At 40.6% G+C, this 23,341-nt stretch overlaps 1 protein-coding gene across 2 annotated transcripts in view; it reads left to right on the top strand.

Annotated features, from left to right (window-relative positions):
- Window positions 1-5,453, top strand: part of C4BPA (complement component 4 binding protein alpha) — a 42,680-nt gene extending 37,227 nt beyond the window's left edge. The window contains exons 9-12 of one of the 2 annotated variants that reach the window (XM_036015892.1): window positions 321-509; window positions 3,182-3,352; window positions 4,331-4,506; window positions 5,036-5,453. In XM_036015892.1, the coding sequence (XP_035871785.1) occupies window positions 321-509; window positions 3,182-3,352; window positions 4,331-4,506; window positions 5,036-5,188 (689 nt within the window). In that variant the 3' untranslated portion in view covers window positions 5,189-5,453. The remainder of the gene's footprint in view (window positions 1-320; window positions 510-3,181; window positions 3,353-4,330; window positions 4,507-5,035) is intronic. The other variant, XM_028530792.2, reaches the window with a different exon arrangement.
- Window positions 5,454-23,341: the final 17,888 nt, after the last annotated feature.

Raw genomic sequence — 23,341 nt, forward strand, 5'->3', positions numbered from 1 at the left:
CAGCCCTAAATGAAGCCAAGAGAAGATAAACATTGCCATTGCTCTTGAAACATTTTTGAAAATGAGAAGTCGGAAGGCTTAATCCAACTTCTCATTTTGGAGACACCTATGAAATTATTTAGCTGGAGGAATATGACTGGGTTGGACTGCTTTAGCAAATCAGGGACAAAGAGTGAGTACTCAAAGTGTCTCTTGTACCCTAGTGTGTTTCCCCAGCCTCTCTTCTGCAGTGAGCTCTTGTGAAGGTGGAAATGAGGTTGCTAGCCATAGGCGCCTCCTCAGTATGGTTTTACTAACTATGTCTCATGTTTTTTTTTTAGAGGTATGTTGCCCAGTACCAGACCTAAAGAATGGCAGAATCACTACCTTGAGAAAGAACGGTTTGGCCAGTAACTGTGAATATTTCCATGGAGACTCGCTTTGGTATTCATGTGGTGGGATACGAACTGTTGAAGCTTCCTGCCAAGGAGATGGCACCTGGAGTCCTGAGACACCAACATGTGTTGAGAGTAAGAGGTTATGGAATTATGTTATTTTAGAAGTTTCCTCATAACAAAGTAATGGAGATTATTAAGGAAAGGTTTCAAATTAGGTAAAAGAATTTGGGTACTCTGCATGATTCTTGGAATGAATAAATATATTCAAAAGCAATGCCTCCAGTTCAAATTTCTACTTTCCCCCACATTGTTTATTTGCATTTTCTTGAATCAGTGAAAATAGACCACATGTAGTAGATTAGTTATCCTTTTAAATTATTAATTCTATTTCTTGATCTTTATTCTCTTATCTTCCCTTCCTATGTCTTAACCTGGAAAACAAGACTCCCCCAAATCCATTTGAACCTGATTTTTTGAACTAAATTCCTTCCTTCCTTCCTTCCTTCCTTCCTTCCTTCCTTCCTTCCTTCCTTCCTTCCTTCCTTCCTTCCTTCCTTCCCTTCTATATGCCAGAGCATCACCATGCCACCTACTTCTGGCTTATCAGGTAGAATTCACATGATGTCATTGGTGGACTGGATCAACATGATATTCTGCGGATGTCCAGATGCTCCTGAAAGCTTCGGACTCTATCCTGAGAGGGACTAGTAGGGTTTAAAGTGGAAATATATGATTTTGAACATTTGATGTATATTCGAACTCTTTCTGATCTTCTTTTTTGACAGGGGTGAAAAAGAATGCCTTTGATAAAATAGTAACCTCATTTATCTGAAGACATATTAATCTGCTTTAGCAAAGATACCACATCTAGCACAGTGGTTGCAATGGGGACTAAAATGTTGAATTTTCAATAGTCTACTGTAATTGTCTAGAATCCTAATTTTTGTAGTAGACAGGTGAGGGAAATGGGAATGACCACTTTAGCATCTTTAATCCTTTATGAGGATTAAAAGATTGGCACTAATTTCCCCCCTCCCCCTTCGTACATGATATTTTTAAAGTTACTTTCTTTGCCTTAAGGGGGAAGAGTGGTGGTCATATGTATGGCTTCTACTTCACCTTCTGAGGTATGATAGTTCTTACCTGGTAGGCCAAAGACCCAATATGGGGGCTGTGCTAATGACCAACTTTGTTGATTCTCATTATACTTTCAAAGACAATGGAAATCACCACCAAGTGGTCTAATATGAGGACTATGTTGGTTACAGGTATTGATGTCAACCTGAGTTCTATGCTCAGTTAATCGTCAGCTTATTGTGCACCTTTCACCAGTGCACAGTTACCTATGTAAAAGACTTAGGTCCTCTTGGAAGCCTGGGGAACCCATTACTATGCATACTTACTGAGCTGTTGTAGTATCTTTATTTCTGGGAGCTGTCTCTTTTCTTTAGTCAATGATCTCCAGAACTGGCAATTGGCACAGGTCCAGAAACTGAGCAAGGGATTGTAACTTTTTATTGGGCCAAAGGCCATCAGTCTCCTGATTATCCATCCTTAATTTTTATTGATGGTACAAATTGAGTAGTATCTTTGTTGGCTGCTTAGGTCGTCTTTCTACCTGGTCATTATGATGATTACATTTACTTAACTTCTAAAGCAAATGAGCACTTCTCTGACTGCTGTTAGTAAGAGTGAAACTTGTTCTTTAATGGCCTTCCTATTTTTAGCTCTTGCCTTTGATAAGAAGTGTCTTGGGGAATTCCTAATGTCCTTGGACAATCATTCTTTGGGCCTTTCCATGTAACAGAATCATCTGGTGATATTTTCCAGCTTACACAGTATATCCACTTCAGGATGCTCACTTCCCTGAGTTATTTAATTCCTACTTCTGTCTCCTGCCATGGAAAGCCCAGCATTCCAGACTTACTGTGCAGCATTATGTTTTCCATGCTTTTAGGAGGCATGTTAGGATAGAACTTACAACTATTATAGTCCATCAGTATAATGTTATCTGACATTCCTAATGACCTGCTTTATTTAAATTTCTTATGCAGTGTACATGGATGGTGACAGTGTTTCTTTTCAGAGAACTTTTCATGGTGCTGTGCACTATGTTGTGTCTATTATTATTTATTTATTTTATTAAAATATTTTTAGTCTTGTTCAATTACAGTTGTCCACATTTTTCCACAATTACTCTCCCCTGTCTGTCCAACCTCCCACATTCAATCCTCCACCCCATTGTCCTTGTTCATGGATCCTTTATACATGTTTTGTGCCTGTTATTTAAATATGCAAGTAATCATTTTAAGTAATTCTATGAGCTCTTTTCTAAAATATTGTACAATGCAGTAAGTATTTTTTGTGGGGATGATGAACAGTTTTGATTGGACACAATGAATCAGAGATTGTGCATATATTTAGCATCTTAAACCGTTTCTCACAGGTGTACATCTCTGCAATTAGCCTGAAATGCATGAGTGTAGTATCAGTACAATATGACTTTGGGTTGAATCCAGCCTTTGTGCCAAAATGGTTCTTAAAGAATGTAAAGGTTGATGAACTTGTTAGTTATATGAAGCAAACTCTAAGTGCTTGAAATTCTAGTCAAGTCTTTCTACAGTTCTTCATTCTGAGGCTTGCAGGAAGGCAGCACAGGTACTTGGCTTTGGCTAAGTAATCCTGTGAGCAGAGAAGATAACAGGACAGGACAAAGGTTCCTACAAACCACACAGATTCTGGGATGTGTTGTGTTTTATATTCTACAAACCCAAGCTCCCTCACTTTTTTGTCTTACCACCAAGGTTGTGCTTATCCTCCTCATATTGACCACGGACATTTTATACGAATACCTTCATACTTATTCCAACCTAAGGAAGTTAAATATGAATGTGATGAAGGATACACTCTGGATGGAGAGGCCACACTCTCCTGCAGTAGTTCACGCTGGTCAGCTCCGGCCCCTCAATGTAAAGGTAACTCCAGCCCGTGGCTAAGTGGGTGGAACTGTCATGGAGGGATTGAGAATAAACTTTCTTTCTAGCCAGAGGCAGAACAAAAACATTTGATTTGACTTATTTTAAATAATTATTATATTTAGATGGTACCCAAAACAAAAAAGTTCGAGGGACACAGAGGAACATGAATGTGCCCTACTTCTTTCTCCCAGTTACACAATTCAGCCTCCTGGAGGCAGCCCAGATTCCCACTTGCTTGTGTATTTCTGGAAGTTGTCTACTGGCTGTAAGTTCTCTGAGTGTAGCTGTGGCCTGTAGCAAAATGTTCATGGAAACTTGCTCAGGCATGAATGCAGACTCTCATGGGCTAATTCCAAATACCAGGAAGTGTCAGGCATTTCCATCTGAGCCTCACACAGGGCACCAACTTCCCGTGATGGAGGTGTGTGGTGGGGGACTCCCAGCTTGCCAACCTGTTGTAGGGCAGGAGCAGTCAAGATCAAGTCTGATTTTTACATGCACTCAGGTCTAATAACACTTTGCCATCATTGCACACAGGAGATAATAGGCAAGAAGGAAGATTTCACCCCTGGTGTCTTTTGTGGGACACAATATGAGGAACAGTTGCACTGACAGCTGCGAATCCGGGGTCATGTGGCTTTTTAATACCCTGTCATGTTATTTAGAGATGTTATGTCTTGAACAAGTTTCTTACCCTTCTGTATCTCATTTTCTCCTGGATAAATGGCAGTAGTAAGAGTGCTCACTTCATAGAGAAGAGTGAGACTTAAATGAGAAAATCACATAAAATGCTCAGTCCAGATGACTGATATGAGTCAATCCTCAATAAAAATGGGAACTAATATCATTGCTATCAAAATAGGAAAATATAAAACAATTAGAAGCACCTACATGTGGTTCATTTTAATATCCTAGTCTGTTATCATGCCTTTTTATCTTAAATTTTCAGATTACTTAACTGTGCTTTTATTGTAGCTCTGTGTCCAAAACCAGAGATAGAGCATGGAAAGGTGTCTGGGGATAAGGATCAATTTGTTGAATCTGAAAATGTCACCATCGAGTGTACTTCTGGCTATACTGTGGTTGGTCCCCAAAATATCACCTGCTTAGAGAACCATACCTGGTATCCAGAGGTGCCCAAGTGTGAGTGGGTAAGTGAAACAATTCAAGGAAGTTCCTGTGCTATCAAACCCTAAAAACGGTGCCGCCTTAAAGCACTGTTCCAGCCAGCAAAGGTGAGATCTGACCTGCCAGGATGGATCCCTGAGTCATTCAAAAGAGCTCTCTTGTTTTCCCTGGAAGCACTCTGGTCAGTTAGGGTGGCAAGTTGTCCTGCTCTCACTTGAGAACAGGAAACACCAAGCCCCTTACAGAGAGGACATTGTCAGAGACCTGGGAGCACTGACTCCTAACTTTCCTTTTCTAGACTATACAATACACTGTGTTCTGTGTTTGGATGGTTGGCCAAAATAGCTCTGTCCCACAGAGGCCTTCTGGGAAGCTGTCTCAGAACAGGTCTAAATCCCTCAGGGGGAGACTATGGTGGAGCGAAAGTGTGTTCTGGTTTCCTGCTCACCCATCAAACCCAGGGTTGGTCTGGGACCTGATCCTGCAGTCCTGCCATTCTCATGATCTGGGGAGAAGCCTCTCAACCATACTCACCAGCTATATCTCTTTTAGGAGTTCCCTTCAGGCTGTGAGCAAGTTAAAGCAGGCAGAAAACTCATGCAGTGTCTCCCGAGACCGGAGGATGTGAAAATGGCCCTGGAGGTATATAAATTGTCCTTAGAAATTGAACGCCTGGAACGAGAAAGAGAGAAGGCGAGGAAATGACTCTGGAGTCATCACTGTAATTGTTCCCAGAAGAGGGAGAAAAAAGTGCCTTGCTGCCTTCAATTCAATATGCATCACTCTAGTCTAGCAACCCTACCATCCCTCTGACACCAACATTCATTGTAATAAGTACCTAGAACGGTTAATTTGCTAATGTTTTTGCTAGTCTTTTGAGATTATAGAATTATTATCTTGTGGCTTATATTTTTGCTTTTTTGGACACTAACTGCACATTTTTTCATTAAAATTTCATTATCAAACACAATTTTGTCTTTGTGATCATTAGGACTTCATGGAATAAGGTCCATAAACAAACCCATTACATAAAGTCAATACATTCATTTTATTGTATGGATTTTGAATATGGGCTTGGCTTCACATCAGTTACATTTCCCTGAATGGCCTTTACTCCACAGTTCCACATGTGCAAATCACTCAGGCCCTCAGTATTTATATTCAATGTCAACACACCCCAGAGCCTTGTCTGTTCTCTCCTATTTGAAGGGAGTTATTCCATTTTCTAAACCCCATGCACTTGGTCTGTGACTCACTAAGGCTATACCTCTCGACTTTTCCCTTACACAAAGGGAAAAGGGATATTTATGATGGTGCCTGACTCACCTATTTCACCTCCAGAGAACGAACTCTGAAAGATTGGTGAATGTGAAACCCACGTGCCAGCCACCTGTGCATTCCCAAGTCTTTCATCTGATGTCTTCATTTTATTTAAGAGAAATGTAAAAATCCTTGAGTACCTATCTCACATGTGAGGAGAAACCCCATACCAATCACCTTTGTATCTTGGGTTATTTTGGAGTCTTTGTTCCTTCCACTCACCACTTCCTCCAACTTCACTTCTCCTGAAATCCCCCCCGCCCCCTCTCCTTCATATCTCAGATTCCTTGGTTGTCTCATCTCTCTTTTGTACACAGAACTCTATGGGGAATATTAGCTTCTTTCATTTAATTACTCTGCATATACTGCAGTGAGGCTATGGTATATGGCAGCATTTCACCGAATGGCAGGCATCAGAGGGGCTTGAACCATTAGAGAAACCTGCTTAAAATGGAAGGTTTGTATTCACAGTCTTAGAAGCTATTACGGGCTCCTGCTACTAGGAGTTCCTTTTGGTTGATGTTTATTTTGGGTTTCCCTGAGGCAGGATTTGTGGTTCATTAATTTCTCTGGGAAGTGGTTCCATAAAGCTCTGTGCCTGAGTGGATCAGTAAGACAAGGAAGGGAAGACAGCCTAAAGAGGGAGCATTATTGAAGAGGTCATTGTTGTTGCTCCAGAAGCTCAGTCGTGGTGACTGCCTCCTAAGAGCAAGTGGAAAACAACTTTGTTGTCCTGGTTTGAGTCACTGGGTTTTCAGGTGTCCTCTTTCTTTCAGGATGGGGGTTCTTTAAAAATTAGCATTAGTGTCTTCTCAGATGCTATCCTTTTTTTCTAGAAAAAGGTCCTCAGGTCCTCTGCCTGCTTTTACAACTTCAATTTCTACCATGCAATGAGGAGATTACTGCCCCTATATTCTCTTGGATTCTGTTTTCTCTACTCACCTCTTTGCCCTTTTCTACCACCACATTGCTTTCACACTATTAACATAGAGAACTTTCATTCTTTTCTAAAATAATTGCTCCTATTATAACGGTACAGCCAAGAGGAGGTCCCAAATGGGGATTTGTAACAGAGTCCAGAAGAGCTTGGAGATAATTGGTCCACACCACAGGGCCACACCTACACAGAATGCTGGCAGCTGTGGCCAACTGTGGGAGGAGCCAGAAATGAGGCTTCAGAAGAAGATTGGTGCTGGGATTTAAGTGGAGGCCTCTTTTGGGGACCATGTGTCTGTTTTGGTGACCACGTGGCTTGGGTGAGAGTCAGGACCACGAGGCTTTAGAAGTGCTCCTTTTTGCCACGTGGAGGGTGCCAGGAGAACTGTGTGCATTTGCGGAGAATTTTAGTTTGTATTATCTCAAATAAATAATAAATTCCTTTCCTTTTCACCGATCTCTGGTACTGAGAGATGTCTTGCCTCAGGCAGTGGGCAAAATGAACCCAATAGGTGGGGAGGAACCCCTGGAGAAAAGGAGGGGTCTTTTATACCATTCAGCTCTCCCCCATCTGTTCTGTAACAGTTTTTTCTGTGACCACAAAGGGACGGTAATTGCCTGTGGCAGACTGACACCCTCAGGTGCGGGAGAGTGAGACTTCAGAATTTTCCCAGTCTCTGAGAATTTCTCTGCACTCCGCCTGAGGGCACCGGCTGTCTAATCATGCCCAGAAAGATGAAAAAAAAAAAAAAAATGAAGCAGGGGAGGGAGCAGAGAAGTGAAATGGTTTGGTTAAAAACTTGTTTCTGAACACTGTCTTGGAATAATGGAGTTGTGGATAATTGTTTGGTTAATATGCTCTCCCAGGTTGCCCCTGTCTGCTGACTTACAGTTTTGGTAAGTCCAGGTGGCACTAAGGGTGCCTGTACTCAGGTTTGGGGAGGAAGCAAACCCCTAGGCCCTGTAAACTGACCCTACATGTATGTTTGGAATTGGACAGCAAGCCATGTGGGTGCACCACAATTTTGGGTAAAATGGAGGATGGGCCATGTGAGTGACCCACCATAGAGGACAAGTCATGCATGCGCCTCGCCATCTTGGATGACCCAGCCTTCATGGTTGTTGCCATTTTGGACAACCCAGGGTGCATGGGCGCTGCCATCTTGGATGATGGGTTACCTGAGAGTTCACCATCTTGGAACTGGGCAAGATGGTAGGCTAAGGGTTCTCTTCAGATTATGGGCTACATGTTGCTGCTATGTGGGCACTGCACCAGTCAAGTTCTCTGTGCAACTGGTTCTGGTAGGGAGGGCTCTGATTCTGAAGGTCATAAACTGGGGTCCAAGGGTGATCATCTGATTTATGGGCTGTTTGCAAGGTCTGAGCTCCAGAAAGCTGCAGGATGTCCCTGCAAATCTAGGGACTTTTAGTGGAAGGTACCTGTAGTGCTAGGGACTTTTGGTTGTCAGATACTGAGCTTAAGTATAGTCCTTCCCAGTGTGGGAAAGAAACAGGGATTAAAAGTGAATTATGTTTAAATCTGGATGAGTAAAACTATGTAGGAGATGTGAAAGTTTTAAATCTAGAGGAAAGGAAACCTCAACTGCTCATTTGCTGATTTTATGGGAATGTGGTTTCAATTTGGTTCTGTTTCTGATCAGAAACCCTCTGTATCTAAAGATGTATGGTTATTCTTTCCTCCTTTCTATAAATTTGGGCAGTCTTTATGCATGTGACCAGGTTGATCACAAATAGAACATTTAGAATTTTCTTTAATTGTGGCAGCTAAAAGAGAAGCTTTATGCTGCTCAGTGCTGATATCTTGGCAAGCTTTAATAAATTCACTAATATCTTTTGTAGTTGCCCGAAGAGGGCCTAAGACAGATCTACAGTCTGAATTAGCATTCTCATAAGCCAGCTGAAGTAAAATAGTTTTGGCTGCTTTTTCATTATCTACATGTCTTTCAACGGCTTCCTAGAGGCAATCAATGAAATCTATATAAACCTCAAAAGCACCCTGATGGATATTAACAAAAGAAGAAACTTCCCTAGTCTGAGAATCAGGCACCATTTTCATAGCTCTTAGGGCAATATGTGTGCACTAATTGTAAGTGAGGGGAGGGAGTCATGCCTGAGCTGCGGCCCTATCGAACTTACCAGATCCAATCAACATGGGAAGAGTAACCAGATTTTGCATTACTTCATTCTCGGCTGCTCAGGTGCCGGCCTGTTGGCAATATTCCGAATACCAGACAGTGTATTGAGCTGGGGTTAAAACTGTCCTGGCAAGAGCATACCAATCACAAGGAGCCATCTTACAACCATCAGTAGTGGCTTGTAATAACCCGTTGGTATAGGGAGATCGGAGCCCATTTTCTTTAATGCTTCTTTTTAAATCATTATAAAATGGTAAGGGGAGTGGCTCGTGGATGTTCCTTTGTCCCATAACCATAATGGGGAAGGCAGATAAAGTCTCCCAGTCCCCCTTCTCTGCTGCCTGGCGAAGGCACTTTCTCATAGACCTATCGGGGGATTTGCCTGAATTTTCTTCCTTTCTCGGTGGTGACTCATCTCGGGAGGAGCTGCTCTCCTGTGGCTGTGACAAGCCTCTCTGTGGGGGTGAAGGCAGGGCCTTTGTAACCTGCTCTCTGGAATTGCACACAGTTTCACTCTCCAAATCAGACTCTTCTTTGTCTAGCTCCACCTTCCTTGCCCAAATGGGCTCAAGAGTATCCCTGACCAGCCTCCAGGTCTCAAAGGTGTGTGAACCAATAGATATACCACTGCCTTGCAAAGATTTCAACCTGTCACCCACTTTTTCCCATACATCAATGTCCAGCGTCCCTTTATTAGGAAATGAAGGACAATATTTTCTTATAGATTGCAAAAGCTGAACTAGATGCCTTTTCTTCACCTTATACTTAGCTTCCTTAAGAAGTTGTTGTAATATACGCAGAAAAGCTTTCTGCCCTTTAGATAAGTTAGAACCCATGTTTGCCTTTTAAAAAGAAAAAGCTTCCTTTTATTTATTTTTAATTTTTTTTCTCCAATTTTTATTTTTCCTGCTTCTGCCACCTGCGCTGGCCCTGCATTAACTACCTAGGGAAAAAGGGTCATGGATCGAAGTGTGCTGTTGGTGAAAAACAGTCAGAGAAAAGGAATTGGACCCCAACTCTGCTTATGTGCTTTGGGTCCTCCCTTCGAGGAAGGGAACTTGAAGCACCACAGGTGATCAGTCTGCACATTTCCCCAGTAGCGAGATTACGTTGTGTGGGAGTTCCCTGTAAGGCCCCTACACATCTCGGGAGATGATCCCAGACACCTCCGCAAGGTTCCGACTCACTTGGGAACACTCAGTTTCCCCAGCCGGAGGAGGAAATGCCTTTTATCTTCAGAGCTTGGCAGATGTCAAAGCCCTCATTCATATAAACCTATGGCTAATGTTTAAATCCTGGAAAGCGATCTTCAGAGTTCGGTGGCAACTGGAACTCTCATAACATACTGGCTTTCCTGATGCAGGCGGACAGAGAGGAAAAACAACAATTGAAAAGTTGCCGCGACAAGCGGCTTTTTGCCAAAAACAGATCACCTGACTTCTTTTTTCAAGTCAAACCATTTGCTTTCTCTCCCAAATTTGAGAGCTAAGTTACTATTTACGCTACTATAGGTGGTCGTGAAAGAGAGGAGCGACCTTTAAAAAGAAGAGACCTACTTCCCTGAAATCCAACGCATGCTATGACATACCTGAGAAAGAGTATGGGGTCATCAGCCCTTACCTGGGCTAGTTACCCATAAATCCACCAGAAGTTGATGCGCTGTCCACAGCGACAGCTCGTAGCCACAGGCTTCAAGAAAATGATCCAGATTCCTTCCTGGCCCCATGTTGGGTGCCAGCTGACGGGATCACTGACTGGCAGTGACCACGGAACACTGCGGATGGCTTGTCAACACGCAAGAAAAACATACACAGAGACAACCAAGTCCTGTGGGGAAGTAGGGATGGAATGGCCACTCTCTCTAGCGGGGAGCGCCCCGTTCCCCCACTGGAGAGGCTTTTTATTGGTTTCATTTGCATAAGAATTCAGGTAAAGCTCATTACTCATTTTTAGGAAGTAAAGATCAAAGAATAGATAACAAGGAAGTCTGAGGGCCTATTTTGAGTCAGGGTCAAAGAGCTGTAAAAAACTTTAAGGAACAAACTTACTTCTTCTTTGGACTCTTATCATTCAACTGAGAGCATTCTAAACAAAGGAGGTTTCACAGGATTTTACATATTCTTTCTTAGGCCTGATCACGTGGGGAACCCACCCTTTCCAGCACAGGGCAGCACCACCCTGTCATTGTTTCAGGCTTAGGTGAAGCAAGGGAAGTAAAGCAGCCAAGAGATTAGGAGATTTTCTCACAGACAATGAGGACTCTGGCTTTGTCAAAGCCAAGGGGCAAGGGTCCATCACTCCCTTAGCTGTAGCCCCCAAAGTCCTTCCTTGGGGGCCTCCCATGTGATTGTGCCTGTCTTAGGTCATTCCCCCCTTGGGGAATCTTACCCGTCATTGGCTAACCGACCAAGCATTGGGGCCAGGAAGAGTGAAGTAAAAGGAGAAGAAGTGTTGCTCCTGCCAGGGAGATAAGCTTTTGCCTCCTTGCCGCCTTACAGTCCAAAGTCATTCCCTCAGCCTTAGCCTTGGCGGGTGTTACAGCTTCTAATACCAGGTAGGGCAGTTCCCAACAGGAAGACTAGTACAGGTCACCTGTAGCCAGTGGGGGAAAGAATGACTTTGCTGCTTGGGACCCAGGAAGGATCATTCAGGGCTGATGAGTGTTTTAGCCTGAGGCAAAGAAGCATGTCTCTGTGGAGGCACCAGTGGACGTACTAGTACAAGAGAATTCCTCTACCTGTGTACTGTTCTATTTTGCTCTGTATCTTCTCTGAAAAGGAAATTGAGGATTCCAGGAAAGGTTCAAACTTCATACCCTGTAGGAAAGTAAACAAGAGAAAATGTAAAATTTACAGGGATGTGGTTTCAATTTGGTTCTGTTTCTGATCAAAAACCCTCTGTATCTAAAGACCTAGTTAACCTGTAACCTAGAAGACCTGTCACCTGTAAGACCTATAAAGGTCACCTGTAACTGGTTGGGGAGAATGCCTTTGCCACTTGGGACCCAGGGAGGGTCATTCAGGGTTAATGAGTACTTCAGCCTGAGGCTAAGGAGCGTGTCTCTGCCAATCTGCTCTAAAAAGGAAACTGAGGATTCCAGGGAAAGTTAAAACTTCACACCCTGTATTAATTGATTGTAGAGACTTTGGTTTATGCCTGGGCTCTCTGTTCTGTTCCGCTGGTCCATGTGCCTGTTTTTGTGTCAGTACCAGACTGTTTTGATTACAGTGGCCTTGTAATACAGTTTGGTATCAGATATTGTGATCCCTCCTACTGCGCTCTTCTTTCTCAAAATTGCAGCAGCTATTTGGAGCCATTTATGGTTCCATATAAAAATATATAAAGAACTTACATGACTCCATTCTAAGAAGACAAGAAACCCAATTAAAAAATGGGCAAAGGAATTGAACATACACTTCTCCAAGGAGACATACAGAGGATCCAGAGACATATGAAAAGATGCTCAGTATTGCTAGCTATCAGAGAGATGCAAATTAAAACCACAATAACATAACACTTCACACCTGTCAGAATAGCCATCATAAACAAAGCAACAAACAACAAGTGTTGGAGACATTGTGGAGAAAAAGGGACCCTAGTGCACTGTTGGTGGGATTGCAGACTGGTACAACCACTATGGAAAACAGTATGGAATTTTCTCAGAAAACTAAAAATGGATCTGCCTTTTGACCCAGCAATTCCACTGCTAGGATTATATCCTAAGAACCCTGAAACACCAATCCAAAAGAACCTTTGCACCCCAATGTTCATAGTAACACACTTTACAATAGCCCAGTGTTGGAAGCAACCTAGGTGTCCATCAGTAAATGAATGGATCAAAAAACTATGGTACATTTACCCAATGGAATTCTATGCAGCAGAAAGAAAGAAGGAGCACCTACCCTTTGCAACAGCATGGATGGAACTGGAAAGCATTACGCTAAGTGAAACAAGCCAGGCAGTGAAAGAAAAAATACCATATGATCTCACCTTTAACAGGAACCTAAACAACAAAACAAAGAAACAAGCAAACTTAACCAAAGACACTAAAGTAGAGAACAGGTTGACAGTGACCAGAGGGTAGAGGGGAGGGAATTTCATAGGAAAAGGGGAAGGGCTTACAGGAACAAGTATAAAGGACACAGGGACAAAAACTAAGGACGGTGGAAATAGGAGGGAGATGGGGAGGGCTGGGTGTGTTGGCTGGGATGGGAGTAAACGACAGAAAACTGTACTTGAACAACAATTAAATAAAAAAGAAAAAAAGCTTAACACCCTGTAAAAAAATGAATAAGGAAAAGTGTAAAATATGTAAATAAAAATATATAAATATCAAAAGAAAAAGGATTTTCCTTTGCACTTCATATTTTTCTCCCTACCTGATCACTCCAAAATTTGACATTACATAAGTTCCTTTGCATAAATCCATTAATACCAGTCATAAATGGTGATTTGTTCATTGAAATTTTAACTGGAATGTCACACTTGAAGGAGGCATGTCTGGGTTCTGGTTGTCACCAAAAAGTCCTAAGGAACTGGGATTGACTTGCAAAACTAGCAAAAGCCCAGGAGAAAAAGCCTGGTCCCTTGACTGGTTGTGCAGTTTGCAGCAGTCTTTCCAGAGAAGAAACAAAGTTTGCTTTCCTGAAAGATGGCTAAAAAGGAACCTGTAGGCACAATGGAAGCCTCAAGAAATTGAGTGAAACAACTGGTACAGGTGAAGTCAGATGGCAGGTGTGTGGCTCTGCTTCTGTGCCTCAAGGGGCGGACTGAAAAAATCAGCTTAAAGGTTCCCTATGTGAATTCTAGTAAAGCGGACTTAAAGATCATAGGTGATTCAGGCTGCTCTTTGTGTGTTTATGCAAACAAATGGTAAAAATTAAAAGCTGAACTAAAAGTAGTCCCTTTAATAACAATGGGGGGGACTTTAGTGAAAAAAATTATGGTTAGAGGAAAATCGCAATACTCAGTATTGAACATCAGAAACAGCACAACTAACTCTCTTGAAAGTTTGTTTTTCAATTTACAGGCATGAAGGACCTGTCAAACTGCCACTGTTGGATGTCATTGCAGTAAAGACCTTGCAACAAGATGTCTTCCCAAAAGATAGTCTCACAGGCACAGAGACTGGCTTGGGGATTTTTGTGTAAATTAACATGTGTTCTTCCTTCTGTTTTCATAGGGTATATGCCTAAGACCTCATTACCTGAGTGATTGGTTGCAATATAGGCCTCACTTATGGGGCCCATTCTCATCATCACCCCCTGAGACTCAACAGTTTAACTGAACTAAGTGGTTGGGTTGGCGTGGTCTGTGGGCTTCATTTTAGAATTGATTTTCCCTTTTCTGTCCTAAAGACTTGGACATAAAGGGCCCCGATATCTGAAAGGAGGGAAACCTAATATATACTCCTCAGCCTGAGTGAAGTATAGTGAGCCACAAGGGTTTTGGATAGGTGTGGTATGCCTTGCACTCCTTCCTCCAGATAAGCCATTCTTTACCTAAGTCCCTGCCTTTGTCATTTAGTGCTTATGATTTAATTGTGCTTCCAACTCTTTTTCTAAATTTGTCATTTCCAGAATATGCCAACTGTCCAGTAATGCCAGCTTTCGGACACCAAGCCTGCAACTTCCTGGTGACAGGCAACTGACCTGGATTCTATAAAGTCCTTCCCCTTACAGGAAGGACTCCCTCCATGTTGCACCCTACCCCCAGCTTTCAGGGCACCCTTGACCCACGGGTAGGTAGGGCAACATCCGTGTCTAGCTGGAAGTAGTTACAAGAAGATGAGACCTTGTTCACTGTCCTTTATATGATTATAAAGGGGTTGTGTATCTGGAAGGAGAGATTTGTAACAGGGTGCAGCCAAGAGGGGGTCCCAAATAGGGAATTGTAACAGGGTCCAGAAGAGCTTGGAGATAATTGGTCCATACCACAGGGCCACACCTACCCAGAATGCTGGCAGCTGTGGCCAATTGTGGGAGGAACCAGAAATGAGGCTGCAGAAGAAGATTGGTGCTGGGATTTAAGTGGAGGCCTCTTTTGGGGACCATGTGTCTGTTTTGGTGACCACTTGGCTTTGGTGTCTTGGCTGGGACCACATGGCTTGGGTGAGAGTCAGGGCCACAGGGCTTTGGAAGTGCTCCCTTTTGCCACATGGAGAGTGCTGGGAGGATTGTGTGCATTTGTGGAGAACTTCAGTTTGTATTATTTCAAATAAATAATAAATTACTTTCCTTTTCACTGATCTCTGGCATTGAGAGATGTCTTTCCCCAGGCAGTGGGCAAAATGAACCCAATAGGTGGGGAGGAACTCCTGGAGAAAAGGGGGGGATTCTTTTATATCATTCAGCCCCCACCCTTGGTCTGTTCCATAACACTATCCCTAGAAGGTGATTGTATTCATCTCCTTGATTTAAGTGAAATGTTTTACCTTCCAATATGACTAATATTTCCTCATATTTCCCTCAGCGGTTTGTCTACAGTGGTGCTGAATTATTGTACCATGAGTAAAGATCTATAAAGTTATATGAAGTATTTATTTGGTGTTAAAGTTCAGTTCAGACTACAAATACCAGAAAGTCTCTGATGCCAAATATTATCTGGCTACAGAAAAAAAATAATAGCAATTTTAGGTTTAATACCTACATGTAGAATGGAAGTGGTAAACCATACTGATATTTTGTATTTATGTGAGCTAAAATGGGGACATATTATTTTCTAAAATGCCGCTGAATCCAGGAGTTACAGTTTGTTATCTTATGTTTTCACTACTTTTAGGCAAATAATCAACAGATACTGATAATAAGCCTATCTGCAGATTTAACAATATAACAAATTATCCTGTATTCAGAATATATATACTCTGAATGGATTAATGTAATTTAAAAATTTACTTCTCAAAAGTATTCTTAGAAACTATAGATGTCATTTAGTTCTATAGCAAGTAGAAGCTTGATTATTACAAGTTTTAAATTATATTTATTTTTAATGTACATCAAAATACCTGATGTGCAGGTATCAGCCTGGGTCCAATCAGGAGAGAGAAACCACACAATGATTTATTCAGGGGAAGATTAACATAAAAAAATGATTAAACTATGAGAAAAGAGTAACTGTATAACATAAGAAAACTTCATATGATACCCTAGGGCAGAGGAAAGATGCTCAAGGAAGGACAAACTCCAAAGGGGGCTCCTTTCCGAGGCTGGAGTTTAGTCCTCATTGGAAAAGATAAAATTGCAACCCACTAGATGCCAAAGAAGTTCACTAGTTGCCTGGGCCAGAGTTGGTCTGCAGCAACCAACCCTCTACAGTGCAGGCAGAGCATAAATGAGGGGTGGCTGTACAGTCGTACATGTGGGCCTAAAGCTGGTATAGGGCACTGGGTCCTTCTTCATCTGTGAGGTGAACATAGATGGTGGAAGGTATGCAGATGTCTGTGTCAAGTCTTCAAGGCAGAGATGGGGTGCAAGCAATCTCTGCCTAGTGGCCATATGTACAGACCTTCAGATGGAGTGCCAATGTGGGGAGAAGCCTGGAATAGCACCCCTGTCAGGAGAACCACAGGAAGATGATGGCCATGGAAGTTCTGGGCTGCCAGGTTTCCATGGGACTATGTATTCTAAGCACATTGCTGGGGCACTAGAAGCAGCAGGAAACTGTAGGAGAGTTTGTTTGTTTGTTTGTTTGTTTGTTTTTATCCTGCAGTGTTTCTCTAGCACTCTCTATTGAGAAAGCTTAACATTATACTCACTATAAAAAAGAAATGCATATTCTGTTGTGTAATGAAATACTATGCAGCAGAGAGAAAGAAGGAACTCTTACATTTTGCAACAGCATGGATGGAACTGGAGAATATTATGCTGAGTGAAATAAACCAGTTGGTGAAAGACAAATACTATATGACCTCACCTATAAGAGGAGTCTAATGAACAAAATAAACCAATGAACAAAATAGAACCAAAGTCACAGAAATATGGAACAGATTGACAGTGACCAGAGGGGAGAAGAAAGGAGAATAATGGTGGGAAGAAGGGGAAGGGACTCATCAGGGAGCATGTATGAATGACCCATGGACAGGGACAACAGTGTGAGGACTGACTGAGGGAGCAGGAGGTGGGCTGGGTAGAAGAGGGCAAAGGGGTGGGGAACTGGGACAACTGTAATAGAACAAAAATAAAAAGCAAATAAAAGAAAGGCTTAAAAGAATTTGGTAAATTATCACAGAGCTGTAATAAACAGTGACTTTCTATCCAAAAGGCAATACATTGAGACCTGGGACAGCCTGTATAACTTAAACTTGCTAAAATAAAAATGCAAAGTCAAAACCACTCAAGGATTATTTAGAGTAATACTTATAGAGGAGAAATACTTGAGAAATTACAGCAAATTTATTAAAAATTTGACTTACAGAATAATTTTGTTTGGATTTAATTTTAGTCAAGGAAAAGATTGGAAACATAATAATTATGTATTTCCACTTGGTTGATAAAATAAAAAAATAGTTCTGAAAAAGTAACTTATTTCTTTTATTAAAATAATATTAAAATGAAAATTTAAATTGATCTCATAAGTTATTTTATAAAAAAACTGAATAACTAGTAAAAAATGCCATCAACCATTGCAAAGCTATTCCAAATAGTCAAGTATATTAGGTTTTTTTTTTTTAATAAGAATTGAGTTGATCTATTAAAACATTAGTTGGGCCCTGGCTGGATAGGTCAGTTGGTTATAGTGTTGTCCCATATGCCAAGGTTGCTGATTTAATCTCCAGTTAGAGCATCTACAAGAATCAACCAATGAATGCATAAATAAGTGGAACAACAAATCAATGTTTCTTTCTGTCTCTCTCTCTCTCCACCCCCTCTTTCTTCCTAAAACAAATAAATTTTCTAAAAAATAGATGAATTCTGTGCTTTTGCAAGGAGTTATATTACTGATGTCCAGACACATAGCTACTAAAGCTCTGTTATGAAACAAAGATAAAATATAAGTGAGTAGCATCTGTTATGCTTGTGGTTCCCAAATTTGTTGCATATAAGAAATTTCCTGGGGCATTGAAAAAATAACTAAAATCCTTGAAGCCTTGCCAGATATATTTGATTAAGGAATGATGTGTGGGATCCTGCAATTTAAGAGCACAAGACATTTTTAGGGGGGAACTCCCTCACCAATGTTTGCATTCTCTTCCCTGGGGTAATTTTAAGTCCTTTGATGTGTTACTACAGGGTTCAAAGGCCCAGCCCCTTGATTTATCCTGGACATCTTTGAACGGCCATCCCAGCTTCAGAGAGCCCTGGAAACCAGCCAAGAGTTCAAACTCAACTGTTTCCCATCTTAGCTTTTCCCTCTACCCAGTCCTGCTCCCCTCATTCCTTTAAGGTGCTGTTCCTGAAAGCACCTCTCCATGAAACACATCCCTGCAAACCTCCATCTCCAAGTCTGTTTCCCAGGGAACCTAACTTATGAAATGTTCCCTGAACATTTGTGTTTCTTGTTTTCTAATTTACTTTTTTTTTAATGCTTATATTTGATAGTTCTACTTTTGAATGATTTATAAAGAAGTCTTTTATAATTAAGGCATTCAATTTTCATTGTTATATATTTTAACTATTTTCATATCCTTTGTGTTTCGTTAGCAGAGTTTGATACATGAGTGATGTAAAAATTATATTCAAATTAATCATTTTCCCTTTGTTTCCACATTTAATGTAATGCTTAAAAGCATTATACCCCTAAAGTATATGCCCCTTCATGGACATTTAGAGCTTTCCCAAGGGCCTTATTTAAAAACAGAAAATAAGTAGGAAAAAGCAAATCCTTAAGGACTATCAAGAGTTAGGTCTGTGGAGGAGGAAGTACCAGAAGAGTAGATAGTGAAGGAAATGACAAAGGGACACACTGAGAATCAGGGAAATAAATTGAAATGAATGAAATAAGTTGTAAAGTATATTAGAAATTTAAATGTTGCTATTTTTACATAGAAGTAGAAGCAAGAAGTAAGCCAGGTTTTCTACAATGCGGGTGGGAGGCTTCAATGAAAAGACTTAGTTTCAGAGTATTTGAAGTCTGTCCAGAAGATATCCAGTCATGTAACAGGAAAAGTAGAGACATCTCATGAAGAAGAAACAAGACACAAAAAAACATGGAACACAGTACCATGATACTTCACTCCCCTTCAAAGTAGACGCCTTGGAACCTCACAGAGTTCTCCCAGTCCCCATCAGCTGCCCCAGTGTATTTTTCTGAATCTCATCGATAGTCAGAAATATCTTCCCTTTCAAGGGTGATTTTAATTTTGGGAATAGTCACAAGTCACAGAACACCAAATCCTGACTGTAGGGGAGCTGAGTAACCTGGGTGATTTGATGTTTTGCCAAAAGACTCTGCACAAAACATGATATGTGAGCTGGCACATTGTCATAATGAAGCTGCCAATCACTGGTTTCTCATAGCTGTGGCCCTCTGAATCATCTGAATAGTTTCCATAGAGGAATGTTGAAGCTTAATGAGAAATATGATGCACATTCATTGCTGTACTCACTCAGTCATTTTGAATGTGATGGTGACACAGTACACATGTTCACTCAGTGGCGTCTACTGCTCGTACTACACAGTAAAGTCATCATTGTTCACATATGCACATTGCAGCCCAGTCTCCTTGACTGTCAGGTTACATAATGTCATGTACACCATTCTTGTTATATTAACTATGACTGGACTTTTTCTGGACAGAAGTTTTATATTCAGCAAAATTGTTAAGTTTCTTTTTGGAGACTCCAATCACCTGCACTCAATCTTTAAGATCAGAGATCTTTAGATTTGATGAAAAATGGGCACTGGTCATCCTCTATTTAGTCTTTCAAGAAGGCATAGTTCTCTTCACTTTCCATCATTTTCATTGTTCTTTCTTGAAGTTTTCTTCAACTTTGTTGGACATGACAATAATGCAATTTTGACTGTTAATTCATTTGGTTATTTTCTGTTTATTTCCAGACTGGTAGTAAAAGAAGAGTGAAAAATAAACTAGAATAGACAGAAGCAAAAAATTTAACTCAAAATACATTTTAAAACTTAATGTAAGAGCTTAAAATATAAAACATTTAGGAGAAAACATAGTAGTAAGTCTTCATGATCTTGGGGTGGACAATTTTTCTAAGAAATATACAAGCAATAAGATAAAAAATAAATAAGACTTCACCAAATTAAAAACTTTTGTGTTTCAACAGACACTATCAGGAATGAATATATAGCCCACAGAATGACAGATGACTTGTCCAGAATATAAAAAGAATTCTTAAAACTCAACAATAAAAAAAATTAACCCACTTAAAATAAGCCAATGATTTGAATTAGTGAATTAACATTTCTCTAAAGAAGACATATGTGTTGCTAATATTCACATAAAATATATTCAACATCATTAGTCATTAGAGAAATGTAAATTAAACCCACAATACAGTATCACTTCATACTTAATAGGATGGCTACATTTAAAAAGTAAGACAATGAAAAGTGTTGAGGAAGAATGTAGAGAAATTGGAATCCTCATACACTGCTTGTGAGAAGGATGCAATTGCTTTAGAAAATAGTTTGGCAGTTCCTCAAGAAGTAAAATATAGTGTTACCATATGTTCTAGCCATTCCACTCCTAGGTATATGCTCAAGAAATAATGAGAATGTGTCTATATATACTAAAATATATGTGAATATTTATAGCAGCATTATTTGTAATAGCACAAAAGTGTAAATAACCCAAACGTCAGTCAGTTGAAGAATGGATAAATAGAATATAGAATATCCATACAACAGAATATTGTCATAAAAAGGAATGAAGTACTATGATATTGATGAACTTTGAAAACATTATGCTAAGTGAAAGAAGTCAGTCACAAAAGAAAGCCACTCACTGTATTATTCTATTTATATGAAACATGTAGACTAGGCAAATTCACAGGGTCAGAAAGTAAATTAGGCCTGGTTTCCAGGCCTGGGGGAGGGGGAAATGGTAAGTGACTGTTATGAGTACAGGGTTTCTTTTTGGGGTATAAAAATATTCTGAAATTAGTTCACAGTGATAGTTACACAACTGTGTAAATATACTAAGAACCAATGAACTGTATACTTCAAGTGGATAAATTTTATAGTATGTGAATTATATCTCATTAAAGCTTTTATAAAGTATGTAAATATGGAAGGGAATAGGAAAGACTATGGTGTTTTATGAACAACTGAATTTATAGAGCATGTAAGGTTTTGTGTCTACAGGAGACGGTTGGGCCCAGAGGTCTCTGAGTGATTCATGGATGGTGATCAAAGTTGTGGAAACTGGTAAGTGCCTCCCAGGAAGACAGTTAAGGATGAGGGAAGAAGCAGCCCAGGGAAGGCCCTCATGGGGGCCAGCATCTCTGCTCTGGTGTGGCTCTGGGTCTCACTATTCTCAAGGCCACAGTGAAGACCCAACCAAGGGCTTCTGAACCAAGTCCAGTGGTCTTTCTTCTGCTTCGGGGCTTAGTTAACAAACCTTGGTGAAGCATCCCTCCATCATAATTTTATGTGGTTGTTATGATGTATTTTGACTTCTAGTTCTGGTTCGATCAGAGTCACAGGCTAATTTTAGTTCTATTACTCCTTTTCCTAAAGTTAACAATTGCTAATATGTATATTATGTATGTAATATATATATTTAATATAAACCATGTTCCAAGCACTTTGCCAAACACTTTATGAAGACTATTCTTATTTAATTTTCTCAATAATTCTGAGAGATATGTGTAGTTATTGTTTTCATCATAGAAATGAGGAAATTGGCTTAGAGGGGCTACATAGTTCCCCTGTGGTGGAACCAGGATTCAAACCGAGGGGCCTTTGTCTGACTCAGGCCATATACTGCCCTCTTGTGTGGATAGCACTCTAGCTATAGCCTTTTGAGGTTAAGTTAAAATGAATGAGATAATCTCCTTACCACACAGAGCAGACTTTCACCTCTCCTCACTCAACTTGAGCTGTGGAAAGAGGAGAACTATTTTTTACTTCCCTCTCCTACTTTTCTTTCATTAGTCTTGTCCCAGTCATTTTACTGGCTATTGATTTAATGGTTGAAGATAGGTAAGGAGAATCTTGTAGGTTACAGTAAAGTTACATGTCAGTTTCTTATAAAAATAAAAATGTGCTTATCTTTAAAAAAATTACAGTTTGACTTTCACACATACACACATGCAATGAAGATAAAGATGCACATGAAACTTTTTTCTCTAAAGTATATTTTGTCACTGGACACTTTTGAATTTAAATTCAGAAAACATTTGTTGATTATTTCTTCTGCACAAGGCAGATAGGAGTAATAATCCACCCTCTCACTCCCAGGAGTTTGTAGTGTCAACTGAAGGTCCTTGGCACCAATTCAATGATGACAGGAACCCTCAATTTTGGGTGTGGTGAAGAAGGAAATTTTATTCAGTGTTAACAGCTCAATTATGATACAGCATGGCTACAGAATAGCTTGATATTATTACAGGTCTACTATGACAGCATAGCATGGCTGTGAGGTGGCCCTGGTGTTAGAAGCTCTGCTCCATCTACTTCAATCCACCCCACTCTTTCCTGCACTGGTCTACTCTGGTGAGACATCTTCTGTGTCTCATCTTCGGTGTTTTAGTTCCAACCAGGAAAGGCAGTCGTTAGTCTTTGGTGGAAAGGGAACTGGCTTATATAGACAGAAGTCCCTGCCCCCAGTCCCTAATTGGTTCTGTTCTCAAGCAGATGAGGACTCCAAGTCACCACTGTTTGATTGGTCCAAAAGGCACTGTCGTGATCATTTAAAATGGAGCCTCTCTGTTGGTTGATGAAGATGCTGGATGATATAGCTGTACAGTCATAATTATACAGGGAAAGCCTGAATCCTTGGTTGAACTACAATTCCCAGAACTCCTTTATAAGGACTGACTCAAATGGCAGCAATACAGTGCAGGCAGGCAGTTCTGTATGGGACCCTGGCATCTTAGAGCAGTTTTCCCCGTTAAGTAAAGTCTCCGTAAAAGGTGTCTGTGCAGAAATGTATTCTAGGCTCTGTTTTTCTCATTTGAGCCCTGTTGGCTCCCAGAATAATTTCTTAGTGTAACTATGCAGGAATATAGACATAGATATATAGATATATAAAATCTCCTCACCTGAGGACATTTTTTTCATTGGTTTTATAGAGAGAAGAAGAGAGAAAAAGAGAGAGAGAGAGAAAAAACATTCATATAAGAGGGAAATGGTGAGTGGTTGCCTCCCATACATGCCCCTACTGGGGATTAAACCCACAATACAGGTATGTGCCCTGACCAGGAAATGAACCCTCAACCTTTCAGTGCACAGGATGATGCATATCATCTGGGTGAGGAACTTTATTTATTAAATACAAGTTTGTGTGTGTGTGTTTTTTTTTTAATTTAAGCTAGCT

Source organism: Phyllostomus discolor, chromosome 14 (genome assembly GCF_004126475.2).
Source record: "Phyllostomus discolor isolate MPI-MPIP mPhyDis1 chromosome 14, mPhyDis1.pri.v3, whole genome shotgun sequence".
Classification (NCBI taxonomy): domain Eukaryota; kingdom Metazoa; phylum Chordata; class Mammalia; order Chiroptera; family Phyllostomidae; genus Phyllostomus; species Phyllostomus discolor.